The 18,834-nt window shown below is 50.0% G+C and overlaps 1 protein-coding gene across 15 annotated transcripts in view; it reads left to right on the forward strand.

Annotated features, from left to right (window-relative positions):
* The window catches only part of GLYR1 (glyoxylate reductase 1 homolog), a 34,615-nt gene that overhangs the window by 1,158 nt on the left and 14,623 nt on the right, over window positions 1–18,834 (forward strand). For 10 of the 15 annotated variants that reach the window (XM_070063996.1, XM_070063998.1, XM_008249635.4 and 7 more), the window contains 5 exons: window positions 816–895; window positions 11,917–12,055; window positions 12,597–12,839; window positions 16,862–16,948; window positions 17,813–17,869. In XM_070063996.1, the coding sequence (XP_069920097.1) occupies window positions 816–895; window positions 11,917–12,055; window positions 12,597–12,839; window positions 16,862–16,948; window positions 17,813–17,869 (606 nt within the window). Of the gene's footprint in view, window positions 1–815; window positions 896–3,454; window positions 11,523–11,916; window positions 12,056–12,596; window positions 12,840–16,861; window positions 16,949–17,812; window positions 17,870–18,834 lie in introns of those variants that run through there. The other 5 variants (XM_051836147.2, XM_051836146.2, XM_070064002.1 and 2 more) reach the window with 2 other exon arrangements.

Here is an 18,834-nt window from a genome sequence, read left to right on the forward strand (position 1 = left end):
GCGCTCTCAACGCGTCAGTTACTGCAGATCGTGTCATCGCAGCTTACATTTTCTGAATCAGAGATGTTCGGTGAAGTTTTTTTTTTTTTTTAACCCAGGGAATCAGTTCTTATTTGAATGTAGCTTTTTATGCTTAAATCAGACAAGAAGAAAGTGAATCAGTACATCCTCCAGGAAGAGAGAGATCTAAATGTAGGCTGTTGAAAAACCAAAGTATTTTTGTCCCAACTAAGTTTAACCCCCCACCACCACCACCATATGTGCTGCTCCAGTGTGTCTTCGCAGAAGTCAGCATTCCAGGATCTGCGCGAGGGGATCCGGCATAGCCTTCCAAATGTTCTGTTTTTATATTCCTGCTGGAAGCCCAGGAGATGTCTTTAGATTCTTTGCAATATGGTGTTTCCTGTGCCTCAGTTGTCGTTTATTTTCATTATACTCTGTCTCGGCTCTGCCTGCACAGGGACTATTTTGAGGAACTGGCCTATCCATTTCTCCAGCGAGGACAGGGGTCACATTGCAGGCAGGTTGGGTCAGGGTGGGTGTCCATGTAGTAGAACAGCAGTCGTAGTCAAAGGGGTACTGTCTAGTGGACAACCTGTTAGTTATTTGAGATTATCTAAACTATTTGCACATTTCCGTGTATCTCAGTAGAAAAGTCCCAGATTTGGATAAGTACTACACCCTGGGTTATTTTTCTACATATTATTTTGGTGTTTTGTTTCACTTTTTTTCCTCCCATCTTAGAGTTGTGGAAAATTACTGCCTAGTGGGCTGCTATGTCTCCTTTAAGCCTTTTTTTCCCTCTTATCCTCCAGATTGTTAATCCACCCAAAGACTTGAAGAAACCACGTGGAAAGAAATGCTTCTTTGTGAAGTTTTTTGGAACAGAAGATCAGTGAGTAATGTTCACCAGGAGTTTCACTTTGCTTTTGTTAGGGTGTTACCTGAGTCTGAGCGACTTTGAAAATGTTCTTGGGATCCTTAGTTCAGTCCTCTTGTGGTATATAAGAAAAGCACATTGCTCTGGCTTAGCAAAGGTGCTATTCTTACCTCACAGAAATTGTCATGGGGCCAGTAACAACGTGGATGAGGTAAGAACCAGGGTTCATCAGTTTCTAAATATGATCAGCACACTGAGACGGTTTCTCACATCTTTCTTTACCAAACTCCATTGGCGGTTTCTTTTATAAGAGCCGTGGTTGACTCTCTTCTCGTATCCACATATCATTACCGTTCGTTCATGAGGTACATAGTAAAAAAAAATTGTATTTGTTAGTATAAATGATTGTTTAATCCTCTTTTGTGTAACTAGGTGACTTGCTTTAGCATTGCAGTAGTGAGGCTTTCATGCCAGATGTGTGCTAAAGCTGAAGAAGCCAAAACCGTTAGTTTGAGATTCTAGGCCTGACCCAAAGCCACAGTGAGGGGAAGCGTGTCAATGAGTTTCCGTGATTTGTTGAGTTTTCTCACTCCATCAGGTTGATGGCCTGGGTCTAGCTAGATGGTAATTCTTTTTTTTAAGTAGTTGTGTTTCTTTTCATAATGCTTATGGGGAAATAAGCTTTAGATTTGGAGAAAAACGTGACTTTTCTGATAAATTAATACTGATGGTTAAAATATTCATTCCTGGAGAGCAATACATAATATTACACACGAAGATCCTTTGTAAACAGTGTTCTTGCCTCACTCAGAGAGCGTGCTTGCTGGTTCGGTGCCTGCATAGCATGTCTACCTCCCCAGTACAAATATACCCAGCCCTCAATACTCTGTCCCAAACTAACTCGCCCTCCTAATGGGACAGTGTTTCAAGGGGTCAGCTGACGCAGAGCCGCCAGAGCCTTCTGGAAATGCCTTGGATTCCATAAGGAGGTTCATCCTGGTGCCTAACGCAGGTGTTGGTTGTGCATCCACACTCTGCCTGGCATTCCTGAGAGATGTGAGCGCCCAAGAAAAACGAGTGTTGTAGTCCTCACCTTGCAGGAGCTCAGAGAAGTGACAAGATAAACATTTCAGAGACAACTGTGTGTAGAATGAGTGATGCAGGAGACTATCACGGGGCTCTAGAAGCAGGAGCGGTCCATGGAGAAGCGGGAGGTCCAGGAAGGCTAGTGGAAGCGCTAGACCGTGAGTCCTGCTCTGGACGGGGAGGAAGGATGAGGCAGGGCTGCTCCTGGCAGCGAGCGTGCTGTTCAGCTGGGTGTCGTGGGAAGGGAGAGTCGCTGGTGCTTGGCCATAACAGAGGCAGTGTGGTTGGCCCAAGCTTGGTTGTCTAGATGAAGAATTACACAAGCCTGAAACAAAATGGCAGCTCGGCCAGGTTACAGAGGCCTCAAAGTCTTTGATAAATGTTTTTAATGCTAAAAGGTGTGAACTCTGCTCCCTGCCTATAAGAGTTCCTAGAAACAGGGTGACGAAAATCGGAGTTGAGTCCATTTCAGCGCTCAGCCAGGCAAACAGAAAAAGCCAGTGACCTATCCATGGAACCTGGAGGCAGTTGTGGGGGTGTGACTTCTAATTAACTGACTATAGGTGGGGTTCACAAGCAAGCCAGTGGGAACAACTACTGGATACGATGTGTTTAAACCTTCTAAATTCCTTTGATAAAAGTTCCACATAAACTGTTAAAAATTAAGTCACCGTGGGGCTTTTGGGGGTGGGTAGTTAACTTAGGAACAAAGCAGGGTGCTGCCTTAGTGATCCCTTCAGTACCTTTTTGTTATACGAAGGTAAGCTCTCCAGATCGACCGATGGCAGAAAATTACTTCTGGGAAAGAACTGTGTGTGTGTTATCTGTTACGGGTCTGACGTGCATTCTGATACCGCTTCCACCAGCTCTAAGACCTGGGCAAGCTGTGTCACCTTTCTTAGCCTCCGGGTCCTCTTTTGCGTCAGGAGATGATGCCTCCTTCCTCATGGTTATGAAGGGAAGGTAGCGTCAGTTAGGTTTGGTGTGGGTTGGCGTACGACAGGTGTTCCTCAAATATTAAGTCGGTATAAATCTGTGCCAAGAGAGGAAGAGCACTGGTAAGAAGCAAGTTTCATATTTGTTTGAAAGGCAGAGACAGAGAGAGGTTCTCCATCCACTGGCTCACTCCCCAGATGGCCACAACGGCCAGAGCGAAGCCGATTCAAAGCCAGGAACCAGCAGCTTCTTCCAGATCTTTTCACGCGGGTGCAGGGGCCCAAGGACTTGGGCCATCTTCTACTGCTTTCCCAGGCCATAGCAGAGAGCTGGATCAGAAGTGGAGCAGCTGTCTGCTATGGCCTGGGAAAGCAGTAGAAGATGGTCCAAGTGCTTGGGCCCCTGCACCCGCGTGGGAGACCTGGAAGAAGCTTCTGGCTCCTGGCTCCTGGCTTCATATCGGTGTAGCTCCGGCCGCTGCAGCCAATTAGGGAGTGAACCAGTGGATGGAAGACCTCTCTTTCTCTCTCTCTCTGCCTCTCCTTTTCACTCTGTGTAATTCTGACTTTCAAATAAATAAAATAAATCTTAAAAAATAAAAGTGGAGCAGCCAGGACTCTAACCAGCGCCCATATGGGATGCTGGCACTGCAGGCCGCAGCCCCAAGAAGCAAGTACTTTTAATTAAGGAAAGCCTGAGAGAGACAGACACACTGTGTCCATGGGGTGAAGGAGGCAAGTGTGGAGTTTGTTTCAAAAGAGAGGACTCAAGAGTTGGAGATTCCTAAGGATGTCAGCCAGTTATGTTCTTTTGACCAAAAAGGTTTTGAATACAAAATAACTTGTTTAGTTCTTGTTTGGCTTATGCTTCCAAAGGGATTGGGCAGAACTAGTCAGGGCCTAGAAAAGGAGACCTTGTCAGACAAAAAGTGGGACTCTAACTGGGGAAAAGCAGAGACTGAAAATGTGTGATCAGAATCTGAAACAGTGAGTGGCCTTGAGTAGCTAGTTCTGTGAGGGCACTAAGCGGAGCCCTGTGGGACTGTGTTTAGGACAAGCATGAGAAGCCCTGTGAGAAATGCATTCAAGACGGTTTTCTAGGGATGAGAAGCACATTATGAAGGACAGACCGTAAGTGGTAAATCTCTCTTTACCATTTGACATCCAGGAGAGACACGTGTGAGCTTGGCACATCGAGGGACGGGCACTCCTTTAGTTACTGACTCTAACCAGTGGTAGATAGGGCTAGTCCTGAGGAATACAGGATTGAGTCAGGGATGTTCAGTGTTTTGGTTTTGTTTAAGATTTTTATTTAATTATTTGGAAGAGTTACAGAGAGGCAGAGACACAGAGAGAGAGGTCTTCCATCTGTTGTTTCACTCCCTAAATGGCTGTAACGACAGCCGGAGCTGGGCTGATCCAAAGCCAGGAGCCAGGAGCTTCTTCCTGGCCTCCCACATGGGTTCAAGGGCCCAAAGACTTGGGCCATCTTCTACTGCATTCACAGCCCATAGCAGGGAACTGGATCGGAAGTAGAGCAGCCGGGACTCGACCCAGTGCCCATATGGGATGTCAGCACCGCAGGCCAGGGCTTTAACCCACTATGCCACAGTGCCGGCCCCAGGGATGTTCAGTTTGAAAACTGAATAAGGAATAGATACATGTAGTTACAATTTTTTTTTATGTTAGCAAAAAGCTTTATCCAAGAGTAAAAATAGTAGTCCCTTATGACAAGATGTACAGGGACTCAAATTTTCTAAAAACCTAATTTCTTTTTCCCCTCTTTCTCCTTCCCTAACAAACTGTTTTTCAGTCCCTCTGTTAGGAAAAGAGGGCCAGACCTGCCTAATCAGGGCTTCCTGGTGAGGGAAGGAATTAACAAGATAGCTGGGCTCAGTTCTGAGCCAAGTGGCCGAGGTAAAATTGCATACAGATGCTTGATGAGGTGTTTTCATAGAAATACAAAGAGTGACCAATGCCGTGGCATAGCGGTAAGGCTGCACCTGCAGTGCCAGCATCCCATATGGGCACTGATTCGAGTCCCAGCTGCCCCACTTCTGCTCCAGCTCCCTGCTATGGCCTAGCAAAGCCATAGAAGATGGTCCCAGCACTTCGGTCCCTGCACCCATGTGGGAGACCAAGAAGCAGCTCCTGGCCTCGGATCAGCTCAGCTCAGCTCTGGCTGTTGCGGCCATTTGGGAAGTGAACCAGCAGACGGAAGACTTCTCTTTCTCTCTCTCTCTGCCTCTGCCTCTCTGTAACTCTGCCTTTCAAATAAATAAATAAATCTTTTAAAAAAAGAATACAAAGAGAAAAATGACTTCCGGATAGCTTTACTAGTGCCATCAAAGACTAAGTGTCAGGTGCATTAGGGTCCACCTTGGATAGGACTGGTCAGTAGCGGTTGCCCATAACAGCAGAGATAAAGCTCGGGGTTTCAAAGTTTCATCGTTGTCTGTTGATGGCACAATGGAAGGAGTATTTGTTTAGTTTACAGGTGCTCTGAATCCACCAGAAACAACCGACTCAAAGAACACTGTGGACAAACAGTGAGTGGATTGTAAATGACTGCCTAAGAGTAGCAGTTTTTTATTTATTTATTTATTTATTTTGGTGACAGGCAGAGTGGACAGTGAGAGAGAGAGAGAGAAAGAAAGGTCTTCCCTTTGCTGTTGGTTCACCCTCCAATGGCCGCCGTGGCCGGTGCACCGCACTGATCCGAAGGCAGGAGCCAGGTGCTTCTCCTGGTCTCCCATGGAATGCAGGGCCCAAGCACCTGGGCCATCCTCCACTGCACTCCTGGGCCACAGCAGAGAGCTGGCCTGGAAGAGGGGCAACCGGGACAGAATCCGGCGCCCTGACCAGGACTAGAACCCGGTGTGCCGGCGCTGCAAGGTGGAGGATTAGCCTATTGAGCCATGGCACCGGCCTGGAGTAGCGATCTTCACTGATCATCATGGAAGCTCCTTCAGGAAATGGATAGGGTCATTGATCTGATTCTTAGTTTTTCACAGATGAGGAAACTGGGAGGCCAGGCATTTATGGATTTAAGTGATAAGCTGTTGAAGAGTCCGGCGGTAGGTGTTGCTGACATTCAGGTGTATCTAAGGTGGGCCAGGTCTGACTGGGTGTCAGTGGTCCCAGTCAGTGGTAAAACTCTTGTAGAGGAATCTGCTGTGTGCCTGACTGACTCACTTTCCCTATAAATATACATCCCACACCATGTAATACTTAGAAAATTGAGCCAAGTGGATAGTGAGGGCCACTGTTCCAGGTGTTGGACTGAGACAGCAATGTCTCTGTGCCAGGGATGGGAGTGGCTCTCCTAGAGAGCCTTGGTTAATGTCTCCTGTCCTACTGATGTCTCCCTTTGTGGCTGATGCTATAGGCTCCAGGAGCAGGTGTTATGCAGTGGAATTGTGGGAACTGGCCCAGAAAGAAGTGGCTGGCCAAGTTGACATAGGCAGCACAGCTCAAGGCGTCCTCCAGCAGTTGGGAATGTTGTCAAGTTTGGAAACAAAGTCTGCGTTTATCTTCCCTGTAAGTCTTGGTGCCTGTAAGGTAACGTAAGGTAATCCTTGCTTGAAATTAACTGAGGAGTTCTTCATTTGTGTGTGTGTATCACACATGTATGTTTTCCAGTGTCTTCATTTCTGAATAGTTTAGACATGGACCTATAACACCTCTGAAACCCACAACTTCTCATATTTTTTATACATACAAGCACGTATTTCTTAAAGATTTATTTTATTTGTTTGAAAGGCACAGTTGCGGAGATAGGGAGAGATAGAGATATTTCATCCACTGGTTCGCTCCCCAAATGGCCCCAACTTCTGGGGCTGGTTCAGGCTGGAGCCAGGAGCTTCATCTAGGTCTTCTACATGAGTGCAGAAACCTAAGGACTTGGGCCATCTTCTACTGCTTTCCCAGGCCATAGCAGAGAGTTGGATTGGAAGTAGAGCAGCTAGGACTGGAACCAGCGCCCATATGGGATGCCGGCACTGCAGGCAGCGGCTTTACCCACAATGCCACAGTGCTGGCCCTGTATGATTTTCATTTAAGGGAAAAGCAGATCAGAGTGTGGAAGTTTTTGAAATGTGTTTTTTTTTTAGGTTTATTTATTTAGGTTTTAAGCTTTTTATTCAGTGAGAGAAATGCATAGGAGAGTGAGGGCCATATCTAAGAGAGAAAGGGAGATCTGGATTCGTACCGAGCACCAGGAGCCAGCGACATGGAGGAACATGGAGGCGGGGAAGCATAGAGCAGGCGGCCCAAAGGCCATGTGCCCCGAAGGCACGGAGGCAGCAGGATCATGGGCTGGGAGGAAAAAGAAGGGGGAAAGGGCTGTTTATTTATTTGAAAGGCGAGGCAGAGAGAGAGTCAGTCAGTCAGTCAGTCAGTCTTCCATCCACTGCTTCACTCCCCAGATGGCCACAACAGCCAGAGCTGAGCTGATCCCAAGCCGGGAGCTTCTTCCGGGTCTCCCAGGCGGGTGCAGGGGCCCAAGCACTTAGGCATCTTCCACTGCTTTCCCAGGCCATAGCAGAGCGCTGGATCAGAAGTGGAGCAGTCAGGACTCGAACTAATGCCCATATGGAATGCTGGCACTGTAGGCAGCAGCTTTATCCGCTGTGCCACAGTGCCGCTGCCCCCCCCCCCCTTTTGGTAAGATTTTTTATTTATTTGAAAGATAGAGTTACAAGCAGAGGTAGAGACACGGGGAGAGAGAGGTCTTCCATCTGCTGGTTTACTCCCCAAATGGCCATAACTACCAGAACTGGGCCGATCTGAAGCCAGGAGCCAGGAGCTTCTTCCAGATCTCTCACAAGGGTACAGGGGCCCAAGGACTTCGGCCATCCTCTGCTACTTTCCCAGGCACATTAACAGGGATCTAGATCGGAAGTAGCCAGGACTTGAAGTAGCACCCATATGGGATGCTGGCACTGCAGGCTGGGGCTTTAACCCGCTGTGCCATAGCACCGACCTCTGAAATGTGTTTTTTTGTTGTTGTTGTTGTTGTTCTTAAGATTTTATTTATTTGTGAGGTAGAGAGAGGAAGAAACAGAGAGAAAGATCTGCTATCTGCTGGTTCACTCCCCTGATGGCCACAATGGCAGCAGCTGAACCAATCAGGAGCCAGGAGCCAAGAGCTTCTTCTGGTTGTCCCACACGGATGCTCAGGGCCCAAGCACTTCAGCCATCTTCTACTGCTTTTCCAGGCCATTCGGAAGAAGGGTAGCTGGGACCCAAACCAGCACCCATATGGCATTCTGGAGCTGCAGGCAGAGGCTTAGCCCATTACGCCACAGTGCTAGCCCCTGAAATGTGTGTTAGAATTAATCTTTAATGGACTGATCCCAGAGTGGCTTTTGTATTTGCAGATGAAGAGACTGTGTGGAAAGTATACCAGAATACAGGGTCAGTTTGCTGTGGATGGCTGTGTTACAGGTGCCTTTACCCCAACAACTAGGCAAGAGCTAGGCCTCAGAGCAAGCCTACACACCACGAAGTCATGGTCAGAATTCTCTGGGAAGTTGAAATAACCCATGTTCTGTGACAGAGGCCTTTAGTGAACTGATTGGTTGTTTTTTGTTTTTTGTTTTTTTGTTTTTTTAACAGGCAGAGTGGACAGTGAGAGAGACAGAGAGAAAGGTCTTCCTTTGCCGTTGGTTCACCCTCCAATGGCCACCGCGGCCAGCGCGCTGCGGCCAGCGCACCGCACTGATCCAATGGCAGGAGCCAGGAGCCAGGTGCTTTTCCTGGTCTCCCATGGGGTGCAGGGCCCAAGCACCTGGGCCATCCTCCACTGCACTCCCTGGCCACAGCAGAGAGCTGGCCTGGAAGAGGGGCAACCGGGACAGAATCCGGCGCCCCAACCGGGACTAGAACCCAGTGTGCCAGCGCCGCTAGGCGGAGGATTAGCCTAGTGAGCCGCGGCGCCGGCCTGATTGGTTGTTTTTAAAAATAGTACATGTTGTGGTTCCAGAAACAAAAATGAGGCTGAAAACAACAAAAGCAGTTCGATTCATTGCCATCCCTCAGCCACTCAGACTAGGTTCTTGTGTGTCCCTGCAGAGGTGACATTATCGAGAGGTGAGATAATCCATGCATAGTGATGCGTAATCTAGAAGTCATAGTTTACTTTCTCCTTACCGTTGCGCCAGCGGCGGTGTACTGCCACACTGCTGATGTCCATCTTGTTCTCTTCCACTTAGCCAAATACCTTCGGTACCTTCCATGTTCTCCGTAGTGAGCTCCATGACTGCCAGTCAGCTTGCTCTTAAGCATTTACTACCACAGACCAGCTGCACTGGACATAAAAGCAAAGCCTCTTACTTTAGACAAAACTTGAGTAAGTTTCGATTTTCTGACTTGATAGCCCTTGGCAAAATAGACTAAAAAGGTCAGCTCCATCTGGGTCTTGGGGGATGAGAGAACCACAGGTTACAGCTGCTAGCAAGGGAAGAGACAAGTTTCACTTAAAACCCAACAGGAGCAGCAGCCTACAAAGCTGAACATTCTGGCACCTTTCCACACACTAGTTGGACCTGCAGTATAGCCCCAGGGATTATTTATTTAGCACCAGTTGCATTCCAGGCCCAGCTGATACGCTTCCACAGGGTGGAGAAGACTGAGGGCTTTAAGGGGAGAGGTTTGTCCTAGTGGTTAAGACTCCAGTTAGATTGCCCATGTCCCACCTCCAGGTGCCTGGGTTCAGTCCCTGGCTTCCTGCTGATGGCAGACACTGGTAGGCACTGCTCTTGGCTCAAGTGATTGGGTTCCTGCCAGCCCAGTGGGAGACCTGCATTGAGTTCCTGGCTCCCCCATTGCAGGCATCTGGGGACTGAACTCTCAGGTGGGAGCACACTCTCATTCATGCTCTCCCTTCTCCTTCCCCCCTCTGACTCCCTCAAGTAAATTAATAGAAATGGAGGGTTTTGCAGTTTAGCTTTTAGAGGAGAAATTCTATTCAGATAGCCAAAGTGATTTAAATTTGGTTTGCTTTCAAAAGATAATTTTCCTAGGGCTCTAGTGAGTTGGTGTTTCTGATGTGATAGTAGGTCAGTTTCTTAAGTAGATTAAGGTTTCATGCATTTATCCTTTTAAAGTCATATTTGTACTGTCTGGTTCACTTAGCAACCTGTTGTAACATTACAGAAGTGGTTATAGAGAGGAAAATTTCATGTTAGTATCTCAAATTCCTATCTGGAGGGTGAATGGAATTTTGGCTGTCTGTTCCTTCTGGCAGAAATCAGTAATCCAGTTAAAATGCGTCAGCAAAAAAATAGGTGTTGATTTATTGGCACTTCCTCCACAGGCATCCTCGCCTTTCCATTCCCTGAGTCAGTGCTCGTGTGAGGCTGGGAGCAGAGGCAGGGGTCAGTGACCCACGAGGCGCCTGTCCCGCACAGGAGGCTTTATAGAAACCACGTTGCTGCTCTTCCGCTGGAAATGAACGCGGGTCTCAGCTCCCAGCAAGCAGACACCAGGTCTGAGGGCTGTGGCTCTTTAAGCTCCATCCCTGACACCGCGTACGTTGTGTCTGAGCGCCAGATAGTATGGCTTTCTGGCCAGCCTGCCTTGGCCTTAGATTGTTCAGTCCGTCTTTGGAATTCCTGTAAGGGCAAGGGGAGGCAGAGGAGCCAGTTCAGTGCTATGTTTGCTGGGAACTACAGAGTCCAGCTTCCATTCCACTTTTTCTACCTATAGATTGGATTCATTGGCTCTCATTTCAAACTTGCAGCTGAATGGTAACTAGAAAGCTGTCTGGTTGCAGCTCTGTGCCAGAGAGAGCAGTGCTGGGGTCCTCCTTCCACTCCTGGTCTGTGCCAGAGAGAGCAGTGCTGGCTGGGGTCCTCCTTCCACTCCTGGTCTACTGTCTTGCTTTCGCAGGATGACAGTGCTGAAGTGTCATGCTGGGACAGACTTCTCATCAACCGCTGCCCGTGGTAGTGCAGCACCCCGAGGACAGGCTGTAGGAATGGGTTGGTAGCATTATTTTTGTGTACAGAGGTTAGCAATTTTGCTATTATTAGTGAACATTCTCTAGCTTTCTCTACAGAAGAGAACCTTAAGTTAGTGAGGTAGCCCAGTTTCTGTATCCTTAACCTGATCCACTTTTTCTGAAGGTTGTAAAACATGCATAAATTAATGGCTACCTCACCAAGCCTGTAAAATCCTCTTTTACGCTTGGATTCTGTAAGCTGAACGGCATTTAGGAGAACCACAGGAAGCCAGTGTGGCAGATTTGTTCAGGCCAGAATGATAACGCACTGCTTTTTTCATTTTCATGTGTTAACACTTCGTCTATAGGAATCAGACTTCAGTATTCTACCTACAGTTCTCAAGGTGAATCTCACTTTGAAGGGTCTCCTTTCGTGATTGTTGCTCCTGTTCCAAGCTGTGTGCTCCATGTTTTGTGTGGCTTGGTAGCCATGGATACCATCGTTTATGAGCAGACAGAGGCTTAGTGGCTGCAGGTATCTCTAAGATGGGTGTTTGAAGATACTGCACTCTTCAGCTCTGGTAACAGTGTCAGGTCTCAGGTGATGGGCAGATGGTAAACGTGACTCGCATTGTTGGCACACAACAAGTGTCTCCTTGCAAGGAATCCTGCCTTGGTAGGTGATGCTGCAGGCACCCTGCTTGCCAGGGATCGCTGTGGGGCCTTTTGTGTTGCGTGGGGAGAGTGGGAGAGCACCCCCGGGTTTCTTCTGCCCTGAGCAAGTGCAGGGTGTCTGTGGCTGGGCATGAAAAGCTGGTAACGAGAGTGGGATAAGCAGCCTGTGGCACCGTGATCTCCCTGCAGGAGTGCTCTGGTTTGTGGTGCTTGTGCCTAACTTGTTTCAAGAAAATATGCCATAGGCGCAGGAGTTAGGGATGGGTGAAAACACGTTTTGCAAAAATATCAGGCCTATTTCAAAGTCTAGTTGAACCCAGTGGGCACAGTGTGCTGGAGAGGTCCTGGGCACTGTTGGGCAGCGTGGATCATACCCTTCCTTTGTTTTCTGGTAGTGCTTGGATCAAAGTGGAGCAGCTCAAGCCATATCATGCTCACAAGGAGGAGATGATCAAGATTAACAAGGGCAAGCGGTTCCAACAGGCTGTGGATGCCGTGGAAGAGTTCCTCAGGAGAGCCAAGGGGAAAGACCAGGTGAGAGACAGAGGGCTTCTTTTGCTGACACCAGACCCATTACTTCTGCGTAGTAGCTAGCAGATTAAGTGTTACCGAACCCAGAACCATTACGACATGCTCCTGGAGAGAGCTGCTTCAGTTCTGAGGCAGCAGCACTGTGCTCATCACCTGGAACCCCATGCATGCGGCTCACTGTTCTGGGTCAGGTTATTGCCTTTAGGAGCGTGGCTTGGATCAGGAGAAGTAGCTCAGCTTTTGAACACAGCACAGGCCGTTTCTGTCTTACGGCGCAGAGATGAGGAGCACACCCACTGATATACATTCCCTGCCTGGGTTCAGGTCCCATCTCTTAGCTTTGGGACCTCGGACAAGTGACTTGATTTTTGTTTTTTTAGTCTGCTTTCCCCAGCGTAAGTGGAGGGTGACAGCAGAACCTGTTTGCTAGGACTGTTGAGAGAATGATGCCCATCAAGAGCCTATGGCAGCGTGTGGCCTGTGTCAGTGGTGGTGGCTGCGACAGCTGTTGTGGTAGTCATCATTATTATTATTAAACTTTCAGACCTCATCCCACAGTTCTGCTGATGACAAGAATCGGCGTAATTCCAGTGAGGAAAGAAGTAGGCCAAACTCAGGTGATGAGAAGCGCAAACTTAGCCTGTCTGAAGGGAAGGTGAAGAAGAACATGGGAGAAGGAAAGAAGAGGGTGTCTTCAGGCTCTGCAGAGAGAGGCTCCAAATCCCCCCTGAAAAGAGCCCAAGAGCAAAGTCCCCGGAAGCGGGGTCGGCCCCCAAAGGATGAGAAGGTTGGTTTTCTCCCTGCAGCTTCGGGGATGAGTGACGTCCCTTTGTATAACTAGAGCTGAGCTGTACGAGATGCTTCCAGTTACAGAGTGGGCCTAGAGTCCTGTGCCGAGTGCTGCCCTAAAGAATTCTGACCAGGAGACGAGACATGGCCGGGGTGCTGGCATGAGGTAGGCACACCTGAGCCGGCATGCAAAGGCCAGCTGAGGAAATGCCGTGCCAAGAGGGAAGGAAGGGTGTCCCAGAGATGGCGGTGCTGCCCACCCCAGGCCTGGTGCTGGTGTGGGTATTCTTGGTGCAGGTAGAGAAAGGTAGGCTGCCACTGAACTGTGGAGGCCCAGGGGCCTGGGTCTGCTTCAGAGTGGAGGCCCAGCCCTAGAGTCAATGGGGCCCATGGCACTCTTTGAGCTGGGTGTCAAGGTGTCAGTGTACTCCCAGCTGTGCCTTAGGAGTCGTGGGGGGCAGAGAAAAATGGCTCTAAGCCAAGTAGAAATCTAAACCCAGGTGCGTATTCGTAGGGAGTGAAAGCAGATATTGAAAGGACGTATGTGAGGCATGGCACCTGATTCAGTAGAGGATGAATGAGAAGGGAAAAGATGAGTTCAGGCTCGTCCTCACCAAGGGGACATGGCAGTGGCTTTCTCTCAGAGGCAGAGGAGCCAGGAAGTGGAGCTGGCTTTCCAGGAAGGAGGGCCCGTGCTGTTTTGAATGTGACAAATATTAGGTGAGGCCTCAGCAGGCTGGAGCCTTGGGGCTGTCTCAGGACTGGAAACGTAGCCCTGGGAAGTGACTGCAGGAAAGAGGCTGGAGTCTTGAGACGGTGAGTTGGTCTTGTGAAGTGAGGAGAAGACAAGAGAAGCCAAAGGCTGCTCCACAGAGAATGCCGTGGTCTGGAGGCAGGAGGCAGAGCCCGGTGAGACAGTCAGTGCAAATGTGAATCTCCTGTGTGCTGCAGAATGGGGGTCCAGCCTTAGAAGCCTGGGAAGGAGAATTCTGAAGTCAATGGTGGTCTGTGGTAGCACCAGGGAAAGGTAGCAGAAGCTTGGAGGCTATAACATTTATAGTTGTGGGGTTTTTTGTTTTGTTTGTTTGTTTGTTTTTAAAGGAAGAACTCTGAGCTAGATTGAGCCTGTGGATTGCTGTTGTGGGTTAGAGAAGGCCCTTCTCCCTGTTAAGTAACCTTAGATTGGGGGAGCAGATGACAGCGAGTGTGGAGGTGGTGCCCTCCCCGGGTAGCTGTGAGCCCAGGGGCAGAGAAGGTGTACGCGGACTGCCAGCTACAGTGCATGGGGAGCCCTGCAGGGCTGTGGCTTCTCAGTTATCTCCTAGGGATCCTGAAGGAATCTGGGCTGTTGGATTTTACCCTTTTTCCAAATTCATACTGCCTGACATCTTAGGCCAAGCATCTCAACAACTCCTGTTGAGAGAAACAGCTTTTCGGATGAAGAGAAGTGCTAAGGAGAGATGGGACCGATGACCCCATGGCTTGCTACAACTGTATAACCTTGGCCAAGTACCTTCACTTTGGTTTTCTCATCTGACTGCTGGGGTAATAAATCATGTGTGTCTGGAAGTTTGTTGTGAAAATTAAATGAGGAACTCAGGCAAAGCATTGAGAACTCTGCCTGCGGTGCCCTGGGCGCTTGGTGTGCCTGCACTTGTTTCACGGGCGGGAGCCCGCTGTGCCGTGAGAGCCAGGCAAGCCCTCAGGGTAGCCCCACTGGGACCTTTCCTCACAGGCTCCCAGCCAGAAGCAGCCTGCCCTGGCATCTGAGTTAGGAACTTGAGGGGCAGTAACGTCCAGCTGGGTCTCAGTGCGAGAGCTCTGTCTGCTGTTGACCCTCACGGGTCCTTTCTGCCCGAAGTGACGGAGATGTCCTCAGGGGAGCACAGGGCGTCTGCGCCAGACACAGCTACTTCAGCCCAGCAGCGTCAGACTCACCGGAAGTTTGAGCTCTGGAATTTGGGTGCATCTCATGAGCTAACGTAGTCTGTGGGGTGTGTGTGTGTGTGTGTGTGTGTGTGAGACTGTCACCATAGTAACCGTCACCTGGCTGGTAAGATCCTCTCAGAAACAGTGAGCAGTAGCACAGGCTGATAAGAGGCAGGGCCCCAGCCAGCACCATTCCAGGCGTAATCTCCTGCCCCGGGAGGATTAACGCCAAGGGCTGACCTTGATCGCAGAGGTGTGTTACATGCAGGAAGATCAAGACTGGGTTTGTGTCCAGACTGTCCTGCGAGAGCCATTCCCAGCGGCACACTCAAGCCCTCTCTCTGGGGCTCTTCTTCCCTGGTCCTGAGCTGAGAGCACCGCTCTGAGGGAAAGAAGTAGCGTGGTCAGGCTGACATTCCGCACTTGCTCAGAGAGCAGCGGTTTGGGAGTCAAGCCTTTCTTTGGTGCTGGACCAAGAGCCGTGGCCTCCTTTTCCCATTGTCGTTGTCACCCTTGGCAGGTCTCTAGGGCTGCTTTGTCTAGGACATCTTGCTGCCCCTGGCCACAGCAGGTATCTAGGCATAAAGCAGCAGTAAGGACAGACAGGGCCCCTTGCGAAAGAAATGTGCTCAGTTCTTCAATAAATATTGAACCCTGACTTAAAGTCAGGCACAGTTCTCAGCATGGCGTACAAAGTAGGCAAAATTGACGCAGTTCTTTCCTTAAACATACTTAAAATTACTTAGTCCTGGGGCCAGATTCCCGGAGTCTGAATTCCGTCTGAGCACCAGTGAGTAGTTCTGTGACGAGGGCACCTCGGCTCTCAGTGCGTGGGCTTCTCTTCTCTGAAGTGGAGATGTCGCAGTTCTGTGTCATGCGATACTGGGATTTCAGGAGCCTGCCCGTGTGAAATAGTGCTCCTGATAGCACGGTCTGGCACACAGCAAGCCCCGCAGGAGCATTTGCATCATGTCTGTAGCACGTCAACTTCTGCAGACTTAGGGCAGCTCTGAAGGAGTGACGTTTCCCCAGAGACCTGGAGGGAGCTTGTGAGCCAGCTGCGAGGCCCCGGTGTGCTTAGAGTCAGGCGGGGGGCCATGGGGTGCCGGTGAGCTGAAGAGTAGTGAGGGAGAAGAAAGAGGACGTGGGTCAGAGATTAGCGTGGGACTGCAGAACCTTGTAGGACCCTTCTCCCTGTTGGCCATGAAAATAAAGCTTCCGCTTCACCGTGTGTGATGGAGGCCGGAGTTTGGCAGGAAAGCATCTGTCTTGACTTTTTAGAAGACCACTTTGGCTGCTTCCTAGTGGCTAGAATGTAGGGTTTCCAGAATGGAAGCTGGAAGATTTATCGTTGACTCTCCAGGTGTCAGGTGGTGGTGGCCTGAACTTGGGTGTTGGTAGCAGGGATGGTGAGAACGGGTTGCCTAGATGCCTAAATGTAAAGCTGCAGCTGCTGCTGCTGGATTAGGAGAGAGAGGGCCCAAGGATGCTTGGTGGGATCGTCTAAGATTGGGAAGAGTGCAGGAGGAACAGTTTGGGCAGGCCAAGTCAAGAATTGGGTGGGGCCTGTGCAAACTCCAAGTAGATGTCCAAAACAGAGCAAAGAGGAAGCATGGGTGGGTGACATGTAGCAAAGGACCAGAGGGTTTGCTCAGAGGACCGATGACACTTTGCTCAGGGACAGTGTGGGCCGGGCTGTGGGGAGGAGGAGCCACTCGACCGCACCAGGTCTTCCACTTGCATCAGCCTGCACAGGGCACAGGGCACGCAGGTGCTGACTGCCCCAGGTGTTGTTACGGTGAGAAGTTTTCTCACTGCAGACCACGGGGGGCTCTCTGATTCCCTCCATCCTTAGGAAGTTAGGTGTGAGGCCACAGCTTTTTGTTGCAAGAGTGGAGAAGGAACGCTCACTTGGTGGTGAGGGGAGGGAGTTGCTGTGTTTGAGATCATGCTCTGTCTCCCAAGGGACGGCCCTCACAGCCTTCCCAGGGGCTGGCCCGAGCGCCCACGTAGAGCACGGCTCATGCTGGGGCTTTAGTTCAGGGTTGAAAGGAAGCAAAGTGTCTTGATGCTCTGCCTCTCCCTCTGTAGGATCTCACCATCCCCGAGTCTAGTACCGTGAAGGGGATGATGGCTGGACCGATGGCCGCGTTTAAATGGCAGCCGACTGTGAGCGAGGTAAACGGCTCTCCTGCGGGCAGGACAGACTGCTGTGGCAGAGCTGGCTTCCTGGCATTACTGTGTGATCCCCTTCCTTTTCCCCTTTTCATGTGGATGGCATTTGTGTCTGTCTTACTGCAAAAACAGTGCAGAATCCTATGAGGCTGAAAAGTGAAGGTCTCCCTACTCTGGGGTCAGTGCTGTTGCTGGATGTAAGGGCCCCCGACCTTGGTGTCCTCTTGCCATAATCCGTGACTGGACACCTGGGCATGCTTTCTGCTGCCGAGCCCAGGATTGCTCTTCAGACAGTGAGATCATGCCACAAGCTGACTTCCTGTAATACTGTATAAGGCCCCATCCATACGTGAGGGCGTGCATGTTTAGTTGCTGGGCTATGTGGCCTGCACATGGCTGCACCTATTGCTAGATGTCTCTGAAGCTCTGCAGTGCTTGGCCTCCCCACCCCAGTGCTCTGTTAGTGCTGATCCTCACAGGTCTGGGAGTGGCTACAGTAGGCCAAACCCTAAAATTAGAGCAGAACCCTGAGAGGTGAGACGCTTAGTCTGCTAAGTCTCCTGAAGTGCCGGTGACTGCTGAGTCACAGAAATAGCAGTGTGCTTTTAGCATTTCCTCATAGTGCTGCCGAAATGACTTGTTCACCAACCTGTCAGAAACTTGTGTTTTCTTCCACTTGAAGCCAGTTTTCCTCTCACTGGAGCAGGGGTTGTTTATAAGACACTAGGCCAAGCCTGGGAAAAGTTTCCAGACAGATGTAAAAGAATCTCCGAGGTGTTCATCTAAAGGAGAATCCAGTTACAAGGCAGAAGGAAGTGACCTCTGGTGGAAAATAACTTGTTTTATTTAATCATTTTCTGGTTTCAGCCCGTTAAAGACGCAGATCCTCATTTCCATCACTTCCTGCTGAGCCAGACAGAGAAGGTAGGTTGCTCTTTTTTTTTATTTATTTATTTGAAAGTCAGAGTTACACAGAGAGAAGGAGAGACAGAGAGAGAGGTCTTCCATCGTCCATGCGCTGGTTCACTCCCCAGTTGGCCACAACGGCTCGAGCTGTGCCGATCTGAAGCCGGGAGCCAAGAGCTTCTTCTGGATCTCCCACATGGGTGCAGGGGCCCAAAGACTTGGGCCATCTTCTACTGCTTTCCCAGGACATAGCAGAGAGCTGGATCAGAAGTGGAGCAGGCTGGCGCTGCGGCTCAATAGGCTAATCCTCTGCCTGCGGCACCGGCACACCAGATTCTAATCCCGGTCTGGGCGCCGGATTCTGTCCCGGTTGCCCCTCTTCCAGGCCAGCTCTCTGCTGTGGCCCGGGAGTGCAGTGGAGGATGGCCCAAGTGCTTGGACCCTGCACCCGCCTGGGAGACTAGGAGAAGCACCTGGCTCCCGGCTTCGGATCAGCGTGGTGTGCCAGCCACAGCACGCCAGCCACCGTGAACCAGCAGCAAAAGGAAGACCTTTGTCTCTTTCTCTCTTACTGTCTACTCTGCCTGTCAAAAAAAATCTTAAAAATAAAAGAAGTGGACTAGCTGGGACTTGAACCAGTGCCCATAAGAAATGCCGGCACTGCAGGTGGCAGCTTTACCCGCTCTGCCACAGCGCCGGCCCCGGCGGATTGCTCTTTAAGGCTCTTGATCATTTTCGGAGGCTGGCCTGAGAGGAGGCGCTGCTCCGGCAGGACCACACCCTGCCAGCTGCAGGAGTCACACTGGGCCTGCGCAGTGCCCAGAGCATCGAGCTACAGGGTCCCAGTGCAGACTGACTTGTGAACTAGGCATCGAGATACAAATACCCAGAAACAAAGAAGTAAAAAGCTTTGAAAACGCAGCCAAATGTGTGGTTGGTTGAGACATTCACGGTTGCCTTTGGAATTAAGAGCAACAGCCAGA

The sequence above is a fragment of the Oryctolagus cuniculus genome, chromosome 19 (genome assembly GCF_964237555.1).
Source record: "Oryctolagus cuniculus chromosome 19, mOryCun1.1, whole genome shotgun sequence".
NCBI classification, from domain to species: domain Eukaryota; kingdom Metazoa; phylum Chordata; class Mammalia; order Lagomorpha; family Leporidae; genus Oryctolagus; species Oryctolagus cuniculus.